This window comes from Artibeus jamaicensis, unplaced genomic scaffold, assembly GCF_021234435.1.
Source record: "Artibeus jamaicensis isolate MK-2021 breed Jamaican fruit bat unplaced genomic scaffold, CSHL_Jam_final contig_457, whole genome shotgun sequence".
Classification (NCBI taxonomy): domain Eukaryota; kingdom Metazoa; phylum Chordata; class Mammalia; order Chiroptera; family Phyllostomidae; genus Artibeus; species Artibeus jamaicensis.
Genome location: NW_026521840.1, coordinates 2,486,769 through 2,504,093, shown reverse-complemented (window position 1 = coordinate 2,504,093; position 17,325 = coordinate 2,486,769). Strand labels below are relative to the sequence as shown.

The window sequence follows — 17,325 nt, the reverse complement described above, 5'->3', positions numbered from 1 at the left end:
GTCTTTGTTTTTATTCTGTTTGCTTGTTTGTTTTGTTGTTTAGCTTCCTGTTAAAGGCGAGATCATATGGTATTTGTCTTTCAATGCCTGGGCTATTTCACTCAGCATAATGCTTTCCAGTTCCATCCATGTTGTTGCAAAGGGTAGTAGCTCCTTCTTTCTCTCTGCTGCATAGAATTCGTTTGTGACTTTTAAGTTATACCTCACATCCATCATGTCTTCTGATCCTCTCTCTAAAAAAATCTTATAAATAAGAGGTTTCTAACCCTACTTTACAGATGAGGAAATTGAAGCCTACATTCTTTCAAACATGTCATGTTATGGAAAAACCATATCATGTTGTAGACATTACCTCTCAATGGGCAAGAGGGATGGGAAATTTCTTCTTGTAGAAGACTGTATTAGAACTAAGCTTAGAATAATGGATATTATTAAAATTGCCTTCAAGGCCAAAGAATAATGGGAAAAAATAAAAAGTTGAAAGAATAAAGGAGTGGAGGTGGTTAAAGTGACAGTGACTAGATCTGTTTGGCTGGTGTTTAAGACTTTTGTAAAGGAATTGAATGTTCTGAGGCTGGAAAAGTAAGCCAGACAATAAGAAGCCTCAAACACCAGACTTAAATAATTTTGAATTTTATATATAAGCAAAGGGGGAAGGGCTGTAATTACGAACATGCATATGTAACTGCTCAGCAAAGCTTCCTCTGTTATAAGCATTGAGAATAGATAACTTAGAGTTCCAACTCTCAAGGAGGTTATAGACTAATGAATGTTTAAAGGAGGATACTAACAATACTGTAGCTTAACTTTGGGAATGTTAATATGATGTGATGATTACAACATGAATTAGTGACCAGCAGAGAGGACTAGAAAGAGAGCAGGCATGAGGTCACTGCACTAATCCAGGCAAGAGCTGATGAGGATTTGAACTTAAGTAGAGGGAATTACTTAGAAGGCTTTGGAAACAATACATAGTTTCACTACTCCTAAAGCTTTAAGAGTAGCTTTTCAGAACATTGTGGGGTCATCTCTGATAGAAAACTCTGAATCTGGAAGAATAGTGATGTCCCCAAAGAAGAGCCCAACCTGTTGAAATCCACATCTGACCTGCTATATTTGAAGTCAATCCAGCACCTCAGAAAGGCTCAGCAAATGTCCAAAGCAAATGACACATTACCTGAAAATATGAGCATGGTTAACATTTTGGTCTATTATTAGGTAGTTGGTGACTGAAATGTCTCAGCCTAATTTGGTCTTTTTTACTTAAAAGGATGATCAAACAGGTTTTTTCAAATAAAAAATTGGAAACTCCCACAGACTACACACTTGCTAATCTTCTTATTTTTAAACAAAGATGAAATGGAAGCAGTAAACACACCCCAAAACATGTTTTGTAATCCTTCTCACCCAAACATCAGGCTTTCCACCTTTACTCCCAACTCTCAGTTTATGTGATTTCTTAATCTAATTAGAGGTTGTACAATGCTTCAGAGAAGTAGCCCAATATAAGTTTAGAAAGATTCTTTTTCTTATGTAATGACAATTTTCAAAATAAAGGTCTAAGTAGTTGTTTTTGTGAGTAGCAATATTGTACCTCCTTTTTAAAAAAATCCAGAGAGAAGCAGACTTTAATAGTTACCTGCTTCCATTACCACAGTAACAAAAATGTCATCTGATAACCACATTCATGACTTCCTATGGAATCCTGCACAACCAATTTGGGCCTAGGACAAAGGTAGCATCTTGTCATACTGGGAATTTCCCCTTCTTATTTAGGAGAAATCCTATATTCTGACATTTTTCTTCATTTGTCCAATATCTAGAAGGAGATGTGTTTTTTGACCATTATTCCCATTCTCTGTCCAATGTTGTTGATGGAGAAAATTAATTTTTTAAAAAAGGTTAGGGGTTAGTGTGGTACAAAATGAGAAATGGAGGGAGATAGGCCAGTGTGAGAAGGGAGCCAGAAAGACAGAATGAAAAGAGGCCTAGTAGTATGGAGTCTCAAATTCAAGCTCTAGTTCTGCTCATCACTCACCATGTGACCTTGGTTAGGTTCCTTTTCTCCTAAAAGATCTTAAAAGAACCTGTTGTAGTTTAAGGATTATAGTTGCCCAGTCATTCAAGTTCAGGTACACTGTTTTTGCATTAAAAACATCTACAACAGGAGTTGCACTCCTTTCCCTAAATGTAGTGGAAAAGAACCTGTGTTATGAATCTGGACTGCCTAGATTCTAATATATGCTTTTCCACTTACTTGTTCTATAACCATGGGAATGTTATGTCACTATTCTGTGCCTGTTTTTTCACTAGTAACGTGATAATGGTACCCAACTCAGGGAGTTATTTTTAGGATTAAGTGAATTAATATATGTAAAACACATAAAAGAGCTCTGAACTCCAAAATAATCAGCTATTTCATTTTTCTCACCTTAATAGTTCTCCTATTTAAGCATGCATCATATTGCCCAGGTTTGTAGTGGGGCTTGGAGATTGTTAACCACCTGGGGATCTCTAAGCATTTTTCAAGAATTTTTTAGTTTTGCTTTCCAATCTTTATTGTAAATAATCAAATGTTTCCACCATCTCCTTTGTGTCACTCCACCTCTACTTTAATCCCCAGGTGAGGATTAGTAGGCTATAATAGCATCAGTGCATAATGAGTCATCTGAGTCACCAGTCTTTTGGGATGGTAGAGGTAAACAGCTGGCTAATTTGAAAAGGTGCTGGTATTATATGGTGGTTAGGACCTCCTAGTTACATATCATACATCCTTGATGTGCACACAAGCCTTGCTACTTCCTTGCTGTGTGACCTTTGGGCATATTACTTAACCTCTCTGGGTTACCTATTGACCAAAGTTTTTATGAGAATTGAACAAGTTAACCCATGTAAGGCACCAAAGTTTGGCACACAGTAAGTTCTATCATTATTATTACTATTACTGTAATTCTCTGTTCTGACTGAGGAATAATTTTTCCAACATAGATTTTTTTCAAGGAAGCAACATAGCTAACTCCCAAAACAGGCTCTGACTAAAAGACACTCGCTTTCTGTGAGACTTTGGTCAAGTTCCTTTCCATCTCTGTCTCTTAGACACCTCATCTATCAAACAGTCTAACAGGACAAGATAGTCTCCCAGGTTCCATGAACTCTACAATCCTACAATCTCAGGCCATTTCTGTTGAGATTCTCAGTAGCTTCTAGCTTTGACCTGCTTACCATGTTTTTCATGGATAACTTATTTTGGCATATGGTTCAGTAAAAACATAATAACATTGTGGTTTGATTGGAGGCAACAGCCAATCTGTATGCTGTTTCAGTTCTTTTATTCACTATTTAGTTTAATTATGTGGTTTAAGGATTGGGCAAGAAGGAGAGACTTACTCTTTCCCCATAATGATGCCTCAGAATAACATTGAGAAAAGAAACATCGAGTTGGAATCCAGGAGAACTGAGTTTGTGCTCTAGTTCTGTTGCCAACTTGTTTTACCATGGATAAGATGCTACCCTTCTCTGGGCTTCTATAAAATAAAAGGCAGAGGGGGGAGGGTACCAAAGGCCTAGGTGATCTTTAAGGTTCTTTATAATCATCTTGAGGAGCAGAAAAGCTGAGAGCACTATGTGAAAACTAAGAAGAAGCTATCAGGATATTCACCAGATAATTCAAACTTTATACACCCTAAATCAAACTCTTGATTCATAACTACCCACATACCTATTTGCTCTGCCTACAATCTTCCCCATTTTATTAACTAGTAATCACATTTTTCAAATTGTTCACATGTGAAATTTGACGATAAGCATTGACTCCTCTGTTTTTCTCACAATGAATATCTAATCTGTCAGAAAATGCTGTCACCTGTACCATCAAAAGACATCCAGAATTCAGTATCTTCTCATCTCCTTCATCAAGACCACCCTGGTGTAAGCTGCCATCATCTCTCACTCAGATCACTGCAGTAGCCTCATCACCCTGCTTCCCTCTTGCTCCTATAGCCTCTTCGTCACACAGAGAATAAGTAAACAAACAAATGTACAAAAAAATGAAATGGTACAAGACATGAAGAAGGATCATGCTAAAATCATGTTACTCCTCTGCTCAATACTTTCCAATGGTTCCCCATATTAAAGTAAAAAGTGGAGTCCTAACGAAAACTTGTGATGTTCTTCATTAACTCTGATCTCATTTCTTATCATTCTCTATTTACTTAAACCAGCCTTACAGGCTTCCCTGCTATATATCCTTCATCACACCAACTTTGCTCCTTCCTCAGGCTTTTGGTAGTTATGGTTACCTGTGTCTGGAATATTCTAACCCAAGATATCCCTATGGTTCACTTCCTCACTTTCTTCAGGTCTCTGCTCAAATATCAAATTCTCAGTAAGGTACTTCCTGACAGACAAATACACAATAGTCCCTCACACTATTAATCTGTACCCTCCACACTGTGCTAAGCTATTTGTCATGACATAATCACTTTTGATATATATATATATACATGTGTCTTCTCACTAAACTGTAGAATCCACAGAAGGAGGAATTTTTGTGTCCTTGTTAATTGCTATGTCAACAGTGCCTAGTATAACATTTGGCATATAATAAATGCTCAATAAGTAGTTATTAAGTAAGCGCATTCTGTAAAGCAGGATAACAAGGCTACTGGCACTCGGAACTCCCATACAACCCAATCCATCCACCTGGTTAGTAAATAAGAGATCCAGAAGCCTTAAGAGCTTTACCAGTTTGTATTACTGATACCGGTTAAGAGATACCGGTCATAGCTTCTCTGAATCTCCTATTTTTAATCTATGAGGTGAGAGACCCATGTGATAAATGAAAGAGGAAGCCAAGTTAAGGAAGAAAGAATGAGGATGAAATCCCAGCTCTGCCACTTTGAAGCTATTTTACTTTATACATGTTACCTACCTTGTCTGAACATAAAATTTACAATGGGAATAACAACATTGTAATAGTATGAAGAATATTATACTACCATGAAACCTGGCTACTGGTACAAGGTAGAATGAGGATTAAATGCAATAACAGAATTTAAAACTTGTCTGGAAACTGTAAAGTGCTACTGGAATATGTCCAATATTCACTGTTCCCTGTACCACTTGTGGAAAAGGTATCAAAGGAGTCAAACAGTGTTACTAAGAATGTTTTGCGCTTTGGGAAAGAACATTCCATATAAAATAGTAAGTACTACCATAGCTTATTTATTGCTTGATACTGGGTGGTTCTGGCTCAAGTTAGCCTGTGATGTGCTGAATACACTAAAGGAGGTCAACCATTCCTATGAAAATTCTGGTGCCAAGAATCTACATGAAGGACCACGGACATGAACAATGGCGTGGAGACTGACTATGGAAGTGGGGGTGGGCTTCATGGAGGGGGAGAAGGGGGGAAAATTGGAACAACTGTAATAATATAAACAATAAAATATTAAAAAAGGAAAGAAAATTCTGTTGCAGGATACTTGCAGTCCCCCTAGTGGCCATATAGTAGAACTACAGTTCTATAAGCAAGTTAATTCAAACTGCAGAAAACAGAGCCCTTGATTCAAGAGTAAGCTATTTCATAAAGCTACATCTAATTTAGCAAAGCCCTTATAAAAACGTTTTTATGTACTCCTTACTCCAAGAATTGTTTAATTTGTATTCTCCCTTGAGTCACTTAACCAACAGCCTGTAACCCCATTTATACACAATCTCAAATCATGCTGCCATATGTAAAGGAAACCTTGAGAAAAGACTAGTAATTCTTGATTTGACCACCAAACTAGGAATCTTCATTGGCTCTCAAGCCAAATTTGCACCAATAAATCCCCTTAATCTAATTAACTCCTCATGTATTGCACAGTTCTATAGTCAAAGACATCAAAACATTATTCCAACAAGGGCAATGATACAGCCAAAGGAACTGAGGAAGAAAGTAGTAACTAATTTGAGTAGAGTGGCACTGTTTAAAAAGAAGAAATAGATTTCAGCTCCTCCTAATCAAATTCATTCATATTGTCTTTCCCAGGCATCACCTTCTATTATTTGAACTAGCCATCAAGACCTATAATTTATTGCTTGAGTTTAATCATGACCCCCCTAATCAAAAAAGGATAAGATGCAGTCACAGGTAATATTGCTAACCACATCAGCTGACTTTGATTCATTCCTTTTTTGAAGGTGTACATTTCAAAAACCCATACCATACAAGCCAGCATCTCATCATACTTACAGAACAGTGTTGCCTTTATGGTTTTTTAATATGTAGTTATAAGGTTGTTGAGGGCATTGGCCTTAAGATTCTTCCTGAGTTGTGTCCCCTAGCATACAGATAGGCATATACCAGGTGCTTACTGTAGAGTAGTAGATAAATGGATACATTTTAAAAAATAACTTTAGCCCTGGCTGGTGTGGCTCAGTGGATTGAGCATGGGCCTGCATACCAAACAACCATGGTTTGATTCCCAGTCAGGGCATATGCCTGGGTTGCAGGCCATTTCCCAGCAGGGGACAAATGAGGGGCAAACATAGATTGATATTTCTCTCCCTCTCTCCTTCCCTTACCCTCTAAAGATAAATAAATAAAATCTTAAATAATAAAAATAACTTTATTAGGTTGGTCTCTGAAGACAGCTAGGTCTCAGTAGGACGTTTTGTCCAGTGACCTACAGTTCACTGACCATTATCAGGACACAATAGCTATAGCTGATTAGATATGTTCTTAGCCTAGAGTGTTAATGAGGCAAGACTTTAGTTCTTTTATAGGTGAATTTTATCTCTGCTTCATGGTTATAGAGTGAATTCCAGAAAAGAAGCCTAAATTATATAAAATCAAATGAAAAATTTCCTCATCTAGAAATACACACCAAAAGGAGCGGTGGCATTTACTTTATCCAAAGGACAACATATAATAACAAAATTATTACTCCAGCTGTTTACATTAACCTAAACATAAGCCAAATATAGCTAGTGATTTCTTTGACCTAGTTTGCATTTCTTATCTCTTTGTGTCAGTTTTCTGTATAGAAATAATTAGTCCGCATCCTCTTGGTAATAGTTCCCAGTTCTTCCTAAAAATAAGACTGTTAACTGAATAAACTTTATTAGGTTTCTTTCATACTGTTCTCTAAAAGCCTGAAAATTGTAGACACACTCTTCTATTCATTTAGGAAGGGGCTGTCATTACCAATTCCAATTCACAGCTGAAAAAAAATGACAGCAGTGTCCCTAAGCAGCCTTTGCACAGGACAAAACAATGTATGCTTTAACTTTTAACACAGTAGAAAATACCTTCTGCCTTTTAAGTCCTAGAGGTGTTCAAAACTCAGGCACTCTCAGCAAAGTTGCAAGACAGAAGGTCAGTATACAAAAATCAATTATATTTCTAAACACTTTCAATGAACAATTATAAATGAACAATTTAAAAAGGATATACAAATTGTAACCAGTTTGAAATATCACATCCCACCCACTATGATAGTTATAATTAAAAAGAAAGGCAACAACAAGTATTATCAGGAGGTGGAGAAATTGGACCCTTCATATATTACTGGTGAGATTGTAAAATCTCACACCTACATGTCACAAAATCTGGCACAGCTACTTTTGAAAACAGTTTTGAGAGTTCCTCAAGTTATTATATGACCCAGAAACTCCACTCCAAAGCATGTACCCAAAGAATTGAAAGCATATGTTCAAAAATTCTATACATGACTGTTCATAGTAGTATTACTTATAATACTTAAAATGTAAAAAAAAAGTTAAATGTCTATCAACTGATGAATGGATAGATGAATTGTGGTAAATCCATATAATGGAACATTATTTGGTCATTAAAAAGAATGAGGTACTGACATGTGCTTCAATATGAATGAATACTGAAAATATTATTCTATATGAAAGAAGCTAGTCGCAAAAGACCAAGTAATATATGATCCTATTTATATGAAATGTTAGAATAAGCAAATTCACAGAGACTGAAAGTAGGTTGGTGGCTGATAATTGCTCAGAGTTGGGTGACAGGAGTTTGACTGCTAAGTGAATGAAATGTTCCAAAATTGATTGGAGTGATGAATATACTCTGAATATTCTAAAATCATTAAGCAGTAAACTTTAAATTCCTGGATTATATATATTGTGAATTATGTCTCATAAAGCTGTCATTAAAACATAAAATTCAGGTACTGCATGATTTAAAATGGCAGCATTCTCAAGTAATCAGCACTTTAGAGCTATAAGCTTCTCGAGCTGAGCCACTCTCAATCCTGCTGTGGCTTACAAGTTGGCAACAGGTATTGGTGTGAGAGAATGGGTGACAGCACCCACGAGTGGGTAAGGAATTGTGCATAATTCAGTCTATCATCTCTATGCAGCAAGCACTGAAAGTAGCCCTTACAGAGCAACAACCTAAAACATTATCTGTCAGGTGGGAAGCATCAGGAAAAAAGCTGGAAGGGAAGCTTCAAGGAAAAAGCCAAAGTGCTGCTCTGCAAAGCTTTCCCCACATGGTAAACAAATATTATAGAAAATGCAACTATTTCTATTTTTCAACTAACAAAGGGCTATTCACTAAGCACTTTCTGGTGTGCTCAAATGTACATGAGTGCAAGAGAATAAATCAGAAGACACTGGGTCTTTTCTTTGAAAAGAGTGTAATATAAATATGAGCTTTCATAATTATCTTCAGTATGATGAATACTAATCAATACTGGTTAACTGTATATAACTTTACAAGCAATGAAAAAAGTCATCTTTCTGGTTAGGATGAAGATAACTTACTCAGAATTCAACATCTCAGAACTTCATAGAATGCTGGCAAAGGAAATCTGAGGTAGAATAATTTATTTCAATATTTTCTTTGTTTTCAAATGATTAATTTACATCTGTGTATAAGCCCAGCCAGACACTAATAGTAAGCACCCTCGCATGCACATTAGGTACTTCTTGTGAAAGTGCTATGGTGATCTGACCCAGGCAGAGCTGTCTCAAGAGGGAGAGGGTTGGGTTCTTCGCAGGCTTTGAGAAAAGGTTGCTAGTTGAGAAAATGATCAGTAGACACAGAGAAATAAAATAAAGATCAAGAGAGAGACAGAGATAGTAGCCAAAAAAATACTTCAACAAATTGCCAAGTCTTTAAGTCATATAGTTCTGCTGTTTCAGCTATTGTTGAATCAGGTTGTAACCTCTAGATAAAAAAAGTCCAGCTATTCATTTTGCTATCCCCTCAAGTCATCTAGTCCTAAAAGAGAGAAATTGGGGTTCATCTGATTTGTTACTCTCCAGATTTAAAAATATATATATTTTAAGAGTACTCCACAGGAGTACTGAGAAGAATATCCTGAAAAGTAGGAAGAAGAGTCTACATTTCAATGTCAAAAGCATAAAAGGAGTGGAAAGAAAGAAAATCAGAGACAGCCAGGCAGTACTTGAAGAAACTGCAAACAAAGAGAAAATGGTGGCAGTAGAGGGTGGAGAGAGGTTTCCTATTCCCTCTCCTACCAACCTCACAGAACTTGACTTTTGGTTGTGTATTTTTCAGAATCATGATTTCAGGTTTGGGTATAAAATAGCCCCTTACTTGCTACACCCAGCCAGCTTTAAGCTCCCTCTTGAGCAGAGTTCTGAATGAAACTGGTAGTCTCGATAGCACCATGACAAAAAAAATAATAATAAAATTGTCCATGCCTCTAACTCCACCAAGAGTAGTCACACTAGAAATACGAGTGAGGAGGCCAAGGAATTCTTTGTTTTAAATGTGTACATGTACAGCAGATGAGCAAATTACCTCAGGTAGAAAAACCCTTAAAGAAAATTAAATGTGCCAGCAAATTCAATCTATTAACTTAAATTTTACAGGTGAAAGAATGTAAGTCTGATGAGGTAAAATTTGCACTGGCAAGAAAGCACCACAAGGTGAGCTTGCAATTAGAAAGTTGTAAGGTTCTTCAAAAATATGTGTCACTGATGTTAGCCTTTGGTAGACCTGAGAGAGATACTCTGTAGACAAAAAAGAGAAGCCTTCCGAGGCTACATCTTGCACACATTAGAAAAAGATACCAGCCAGTGTAGCTATTTGGTTCTCAGATTTTGATTATTGGTACCCAGAGAGAACCCACCAGTGATTTGCTGACTATGGAGAAAGGATTTTTTCTCAACATACTGATCCTCAAGGCCCATGGACAGAGGGTCAGTCTATCTTGATCCCAAAGCAAAATCCTGCTTTAAAGAACAGACAAACTGCTCTGTTAAAGGTTGTCACAAAGAGTTGCTTGACAACTGAGGAGGGGAAAGGGTATGAAAAGGGGATAAAATGACTTATTTCAAAATAACTAATAGAGAAAGACGGTATTTGCCAATCTTAAAGCACTACTCAAGTATTAGTTATTATGAAGAGCAGAACCAAATACCAAGAGAAAATTTAAATTTTCTTTTTGCAAATGGATAAGTTATTTAAACCCCAATTCTAATTTCTTGTTCCTCTGAGCCTTAACTACCAAGAATAAATATTTGTCATATTATTATTCTGTTTCCCAGAATATAAAGGGCATTACTTTTGTTAAATCGGACAGTGGTCAATGAACGAAGTCGTAGTCTTGTTTGATCTCTGAAAGAAGACAGCTCCAAAAATTATCACCAGGATTGCACATAACCCCCATCACTTTTTATGATTCCTTCTGTTCAAACCACATGGTAAATTAAGAAAATAAAAACCACCTCCAGCCTCTCCTCTCTCCCCAGAAACATTGTAAATATATAAAAACATAATTATTCCACAAGTTACTAAAGTTTAAAAAATTTCCACTTCTACAATTAACTAATGTCTGAACACACAAATGCAGTTGGAAAAAGGGGAAAATCCAATACATATTATTGGAGACCTCTAGAATTTTGAGATTTTTAAGTCAAAGTTGGCATGCAATACAGAGAAGGTAGAAGCTCTGGGTTTGGCTTTTTGAAAATCCCTTGCCTTTTACTAAATCATGCCTCTATGAAGTGAGGGGAGGAAAGAAAAGTAAGAAAATATCTATTTTTAGATTGGGATTGGTTGTATTCTGATGAAGTTGGTATTTCAAAAAAACTGACTCAAGAATTTTCTATACTGTAGAAATGATTTTTTTTTGTCAACCCACAGGATAGGAACTCCAGTTTTCCCTTTCACCAGACTGCCATAACCACTGCAACAATCAGAAACCATGGAAGATTCAATAATCTGGTACTTTTGTTTGAATACTGAAAAGTTGTCATTAGTTAAGGTCATTAATTTAAGCAAGTCTTTCTAATAGAGAACTTTTTCTATTAAGACCTGGGATAAAATCACCTATCTTACTGCACACCTGATAGTAAGGAACATTTTGCTCTCGATAAACACTTCCTGAACATTTAAGGTTGTCTCTTGGAAGGTACTCATTCCTTAATAAATATGTGTAATCGTACATTTCCTCCCTGTTAACTGAGTTAGTTGGAGGGGGCATGCAAAAGAGGGAAGGTTCCAGTGTCTGGGTTTAGCCTAATGGTAGGTCAGGAAGAACCTTTGATATCCCCTGCCCCAGAAAAGGTCACAACAGAAGAGGGCTTCACTGACTAGGGACAGCCCTTCCAAAAGAATAATTAACCCTACCAAGTAAATCTATTCTTAGAAAAATGAAAAAGGCCTTTTATCTGACAGTATAACCACTTCACAAAAAATGCTATAAAGAAACCCTTTAAAAATCCTGTAAGTGAAACTTTAAAACCCTAATAGAATGTAAAGATTGGTAAGAAGATGTTTTTTTCAATAGCCCAGAAAAAAATTTAAGGAAATCTTATCCTTCGCTCTCTTTTTTAACACCATGCTATCAATTTTCCAAGAACAGAAGCATCAGTGAAAGGAGGTAAACTGTTTGATTTAAGTTGCCAAAGATGCTAACACTAACAATGAAATTTGAAAAGCCACAGATAAAAATAACACAGATATAGTCAAGAACAGCTATATGCAGAACAATGTACAAGTCAATGGGGACACCAGGACCCAGCAAACCTGAGGAGTTAGTTCCACAGTCAATACAGTCCCTCCCTCACAGAGATAAACTAATATATCAGTTTGTTGCAAAAAAAATCATCAACATGATCTGCAAGAAAATGAAAAACTGTGGTAGGGAAGATTTTTATTAATCAAGATGAAACTGACTGCCTCTTTTCTCATTTTCTAATTAAAACTTTTGGGCAAGATTATAGCTTATAGGTCCCTAACAGTTCTTATTCAATTTGTTAAAGGTAACAGCTCATGTTTGAAAATATTCTTGGAATAAAGGACTGTATTGAAACGCCTTACTCCTTCCTCCCAAAATCAGATTTCTGAGCATTCTGGAATTGCAGGAAATACTTTAAAACTTTTTCCAACACTTTTATAAATCAGACTCAAGTCTGGTTAAAGCCTTTACTTAAAAAAAGTTCTCTTTATAGATCTGATGCAAACCTGAAGTAGAGGACTGAGGATCTCTTATAATCCACAGAGAAAAATAAACTATTTACAAGAAAAAAAAAAAACCCAAGCAGCTACTTCCAACATAGTTAAACTGTGAGGGTAAATACTGTCCAGTGTTCACTAAGAAAATTGTCCTTAATCGTGCCTGGTTGGATTCTCTGTGCTGACCTCCAGTCCCTGGGCGAGACTTCAATTGTTGCCAGGGAAGGAATTTCACCACTTCTTCACGCAGCGGGCCCTTAGAACTCAGAGACCACCTTGTTCGTCTAATCCCACACTCCATTTTATCTCTTTGAAGGAGGCGGGCTGAGAAAATCTTAGGCCAGTCGTTTTGCCTCGAACCTGCCAAGACTGGTCACAGGCTGGAGGGCAAACTTTTCCAGGTTCATGGATTTGGGGAGTTGAAGAGAAAAATTAGTGGAGGGATTAAGGGCTTTATTTCCGACAGTAGCCCTTGCAATTGGATTTAAATTTGGAGACCTGGGGAGTCAGGCAGGATTTTAGGAGGCTGGGAGTGGAGAATTGTCAAGGAATTTGGAAGGGCACGAACGAACCAGCACCCAGGGTCTTAGCAGCAGTTATTGGGACGAAGAATGAGGGTTCGGACTACGGTGAAATCTTAGGCAGGCCTGGAGTCCAGGTAAAGCTCCTGATTTAGGGCAGCCCTTCCTATGGAACTCCGTTTGGGCTCTCCCAGTGGCAGAGTGTTCACGCGGAGAGAAGATATACCCCACAACACGGACTGACTTAAGGCTGAAAGACATTTCTAAACGGGGAAACTTACCGCATGTCCCCGTAAGATCCAGAGTAGCTCTCCATCCAGGGGCTCATCTCGCTTTTGACACAATTGGGACTTGAATACGGCACTCTACTGACCATGCCGCCAGGATACCACACATCAGATGGGGGGAAGTCGCCTTCCTGACCAGCCAGCCCTTGAGGAGGCCGAGTATAGCCATAGGGGGCTACAGCCCCTGCCTCCCCTGTGCTGCCGCCACCACCACCGCCACAGGGCCCATACAGCTGGCTTTCTTCACCCGAGAAAAGAGTGTGCCAGGAAGAGGAGGCAGCTGAGGGTGAGCCTGAGCTGGGTCCAGCTACACCCCCGCCGTGCAGGCTGGCCAGGTCCCCATAGCGGAATTGCGCCGCTGCAGCTGCCCAAGCGCTGCCATAATCCAGGGAGTTCTCCAGCTTGATGCGGGCTTGAGGATGGTGAGGCTGCGGAGGGGGCGGCGGCCCGGCCAGGGCTAGTGAAAAGTTATAGTAGTCGCGACTCTGATAAGCCGCTGCCTCTTCCAGTGCTCCAGACTTGTAGAGAGACAGGGCGGATGGCAGCTCAAGTGTTCCGGAGAGTCCTGTTTCAGCGCTGCTAGAGCAGCCCAGGCTCTCGCCTTCCAGCCCTTTTGGGTAACCTGCCTTGAATGGGGAATACTCAGAAGTCTCTTCGGTGCCCTTGCCTGGGCCATCATCCAGCAGAGAACCTTTGCATTCAGCCAGCTGGGCACAAGTAGGACGCACAGAAGGTGGACCTCCCAGGAGCGGAGCATACATGCAATCCCCTCTAAGCTGTTCCCCAGGACTCAGATGCTCCAAAGCCTCAACGCCCAAGCCCATAGATACCGACACTGCCTTACACAACTCCTTGGCGCTGTCCGAGATGGCAGAACTGCCCCCTAAGTAATTGTCCTTGGAGGACGTTGGAGCCCCAGCGGCCTCCCTCGCTCTCCCACTGCTGCTGGCTTCAGATACTACCTCCTGCTGCTGTTGCTGCTGCTGCTGAAGCAGTTGCATGGTGCCGGCCTCGCTCAGGATGTCTTTAAGATCGGCGGAGCAGCTGCTTAAACCCGGGAAAGTGGGGCCCAGCAGGGACAACGTGGATGGGGCAGCTGAGTCATCCTCGTCCGTAGGTGTTGGCGGCTGCTGCTGCAGCCCCTTGCCGGCAGCTGAGGGGAGCCCGGGCTCCGATATGCAGCCACTCTCCGGGTGGCCCTCGGGAACTGACTGCTGTTGTGAAGGCTGCTGTTCGTTCTCCAGGGCCAGGTAGCCTGTGGGGCCTCTGCTCTGGGCTTGGGGAGATCCATCTTCACCCTGCTGTTGCTGCTGCTGCTGGGCACTGGTCTCCTGTTGCTGCTGTAAATGGGCGCCGGGAGGTGCTGCGCTCGCGGCCTCGGGGTGCCGGGGTCCCGGAGTCTGGACCACTTCTCGCACGCTCTGGAACAGGTTCTGGAAAGCTCCTCGATAGGTTTTGGACGGCGGTCGTGGGTAGAGCCTCCCCAGCCCTAACTGCACCTCCATCCTTGAGCTTGGTTGTATCTTCCACCTAATTCCTTTATCCTGTTTCCCCTTCTCTTGCTGAGAAGAGTTCAACAGGCTGTGATGCGGTAGTCACTGCAGCTAGCTACCCACCTGAGGAAAGCTCCTGGGAAAGAAACTTGCAGGAATAACCACAAGAAATTTCTCTGACGGCCTCAAAGTCTTGTGCAGAGGAAAACACACGCGTTGGACAAAATCTACCCTGCTAGGCTCACAGTCTGTTCCTCAATACTTGGAGGGTAGATTCAATAGATGCTCAGATCTTGAAAGAAAAAATAAAAAGAAAACTCTCGGTCTTCCAGACTGTGTCCACTGAAGCAGGTGCAAATCAGAATCTGGTTATTGTTTTTCTCCCCCCTTCCCTTTGGTTTTGTTCAGGTTTGAATGGGGTTTTTCTGTTTGTTTTTGTTTTGGGCTACTGAAGACCTGATTGCCTTTTCATCCTTTGATCTTTGGTCCCGAAAAATGGCTAGAGGGCGGGGGCATGCAGGGCCAGGTGGAGAGGGAGTGAGGGGAACTTAGGGGCTCACCCCGCGTGTCGCCTAACCAGGCAGGTCTTGGCTGCACAGCTGAAGCTTCTCCGAGATCGCCTAGCTTCCCCAGAGCCCTCTTCCCAATGTAGAGCTAGCTTGTCTGCTCGCGGCCAAAGGGAGTTACCTCTCTGCAAACTCGGGCTGGCCGCGCTGGGCTGACTAGAGTGGAGGGGAAGTGTGTGTGGGGGGGTGGGGTAGAGGGGAGCGGGTGGAGGCAGCAGCAAGAGAGGAGCCCCAGGAAGGGGCAATGGGGTGGAGGGGAGGAAGACAAAGGCAGCCGTCAGTCCTACCCGGGACTTTCCTCTCTTCCTCCGAGTCTCTAGCAGCTTTCAAAAACTTCACCGCAGAGAAAAGCGTAGCTCCGGGGCGGCGGCTTCGAAGCTGCGGGGCTGCAAGAGGCGTTGGCAGCCGCCACAGCCCAGCTGGGGCTGACACTGGCGTCCCTTCGGCTCCTGTCCCGCACTGGAGCGGCTAGCTTAGTCACTTTCCCTCCGCTGCCTCCTCTGCCTCCAGGTGCGACCCTTAGCCTCTCCCAGGCTCCCTGAGATCTCAGAGGGTGAGCTGGGAAGTAGAGAGCAAATGCAACAGTTTGCGAGTCCGGTCCCGCCCCCACCGGGCCGGCCTCCTTGCCTTCCCACCTCCTTTCTCCCTCCCCTCCCCTTTCCTTTTTTTCCCCTCCCCTCCCCTCCCCACCCTTCCCTTCCCTTCGCTCCCCTCCCCTCCCCACCCTGCGCACTAATGCCGTGTGACGGGAGAAACAAGTGCTGGCGCAGCGTGGTGAAAGTAGAAGAGGATCGCTGTAGTCCAGGAAGACCTTAGTTCCCTGGTATCTCCTGCTTTCCCAAACCTGGTTTTAGGCGCCAGGGCTGAAGCTTTAACCCAGGGCTTTATTTGAGGACAGGACTAGCGCAGCTTTCCCAGAGGCCAGCACTTAGGGATTTGGTTCCGAAGTTCAATCTCAAAACAGACACTGTGCGTGTGTGGGAGGGGCAATAGGAGTATCAGCCTCTTAGACTAGGGGCTATATTTAACGCAGACTGAAAAGTGCGGACTGGAGGGTCTTTTACAAACTGAAGACAAGCTATTGCCAAATCAGCAGATACTTGTTGAAATCTTTCAGATTCCTCCCTAGGCAGTGATTGGGCTTCGTGGCATGGTACCAGTTTCTCTAGGAACTCTCTCTCTGGGAACCAGTAATCATCTCTGCCTCTTTTCTTCCCCCTTTCCTGTCTGGAAATGCCTCCAAACTCACACACTTCTCACCTACCCAAATGTGCAAAGGCAAAATCACCCAGGCAAACAGGCAAACACACAAACACCAAACACTCATGTCATATGCACAAGGACCTCAATTTTGTCCAAGGTGTTGCAGACGTTTGTTACATACAGGCAATTCCTTTTCTAAATTGCTTTTGTATATTTGTAAGCTTGCAAGCTGCACTATTCAAAGACTGGGACCTACACAGGACTGCTTTTCTTCCTCTTGGTGGACAGCCAGTAGTGGAAGGTACATGGGATACTGCAGTTTCTCTTCTGTAGAGAAGGTCTTATAGTCCCTGCAGAAAGATGGAGAGGCAGGTGGAAATGAAGTAGTGGAGGCAATGAAAGGGTAGACCTATAGAGAAGGAGGTTTCCTTTTTTGTTGACAGGCCCTGTGCCTTCCCAGCTTTTAAATTCCTTAGACTTTCGGATCTGGCTGGATCTATCTGTCCCAGGCTTGTGGAGATTTTCATCTAGTCCTGTTCTACTTTTTACAAGCATCTACAATGTCTTTATGTTTTTCACAGCCAAGCATCATAAGCATTTATTTTCCCTGACCAAAGGAGGTAACTTAATCCTAAAGGCAGAGAAGAAATAGTATGATCAACTCTATTTTCCAACGAAGACATTGAAGCAAGGACACAATTTGTTGTCTTCCACATTAGTAGAACCTTAACTAGTCTTCCACCTCATTGCTATTTTAGCTAGACTCATCAATGTCAAGGGCACTTGGAAAAGGGCTATAAATGAACT

At 41.1% G+C, this 17,325-nt stretch overlaps 1 protein-coding gene across 3 annotated transcripts in view; it reads right to left on the bottom strand.

Annotated features, from left to right (window-relative positions):
- The window catches only part of AR (androgen receptor), a 256,158-nt gene extending 239,936 nt beyond the window's left edge, over positions 1-16,222 (bottom strand). For 2 of the 3 annotated variants that reach the window (XM_053666527.1, XM_053666528.1), the window contains exon 1: positions 13,251-15,927. In XM_053666527.1, coding sequence (XP_053522502.1) covers positions 13,251-14,761 — 1,511 coding nt within the window. In that variant the 5' untranslated portion in view covers positions 14,762-15,927. Of the gene's footprint in view, positions 1-13,250; positions 15,928-16,159 lie in introns of those variants that run through there. The other variant, XM_053666526.1, reaches the window with a different exon arrangement.
- Between the last annotated feature and the right edge of the window lie 1,103 nt (positions 16,223-17,325).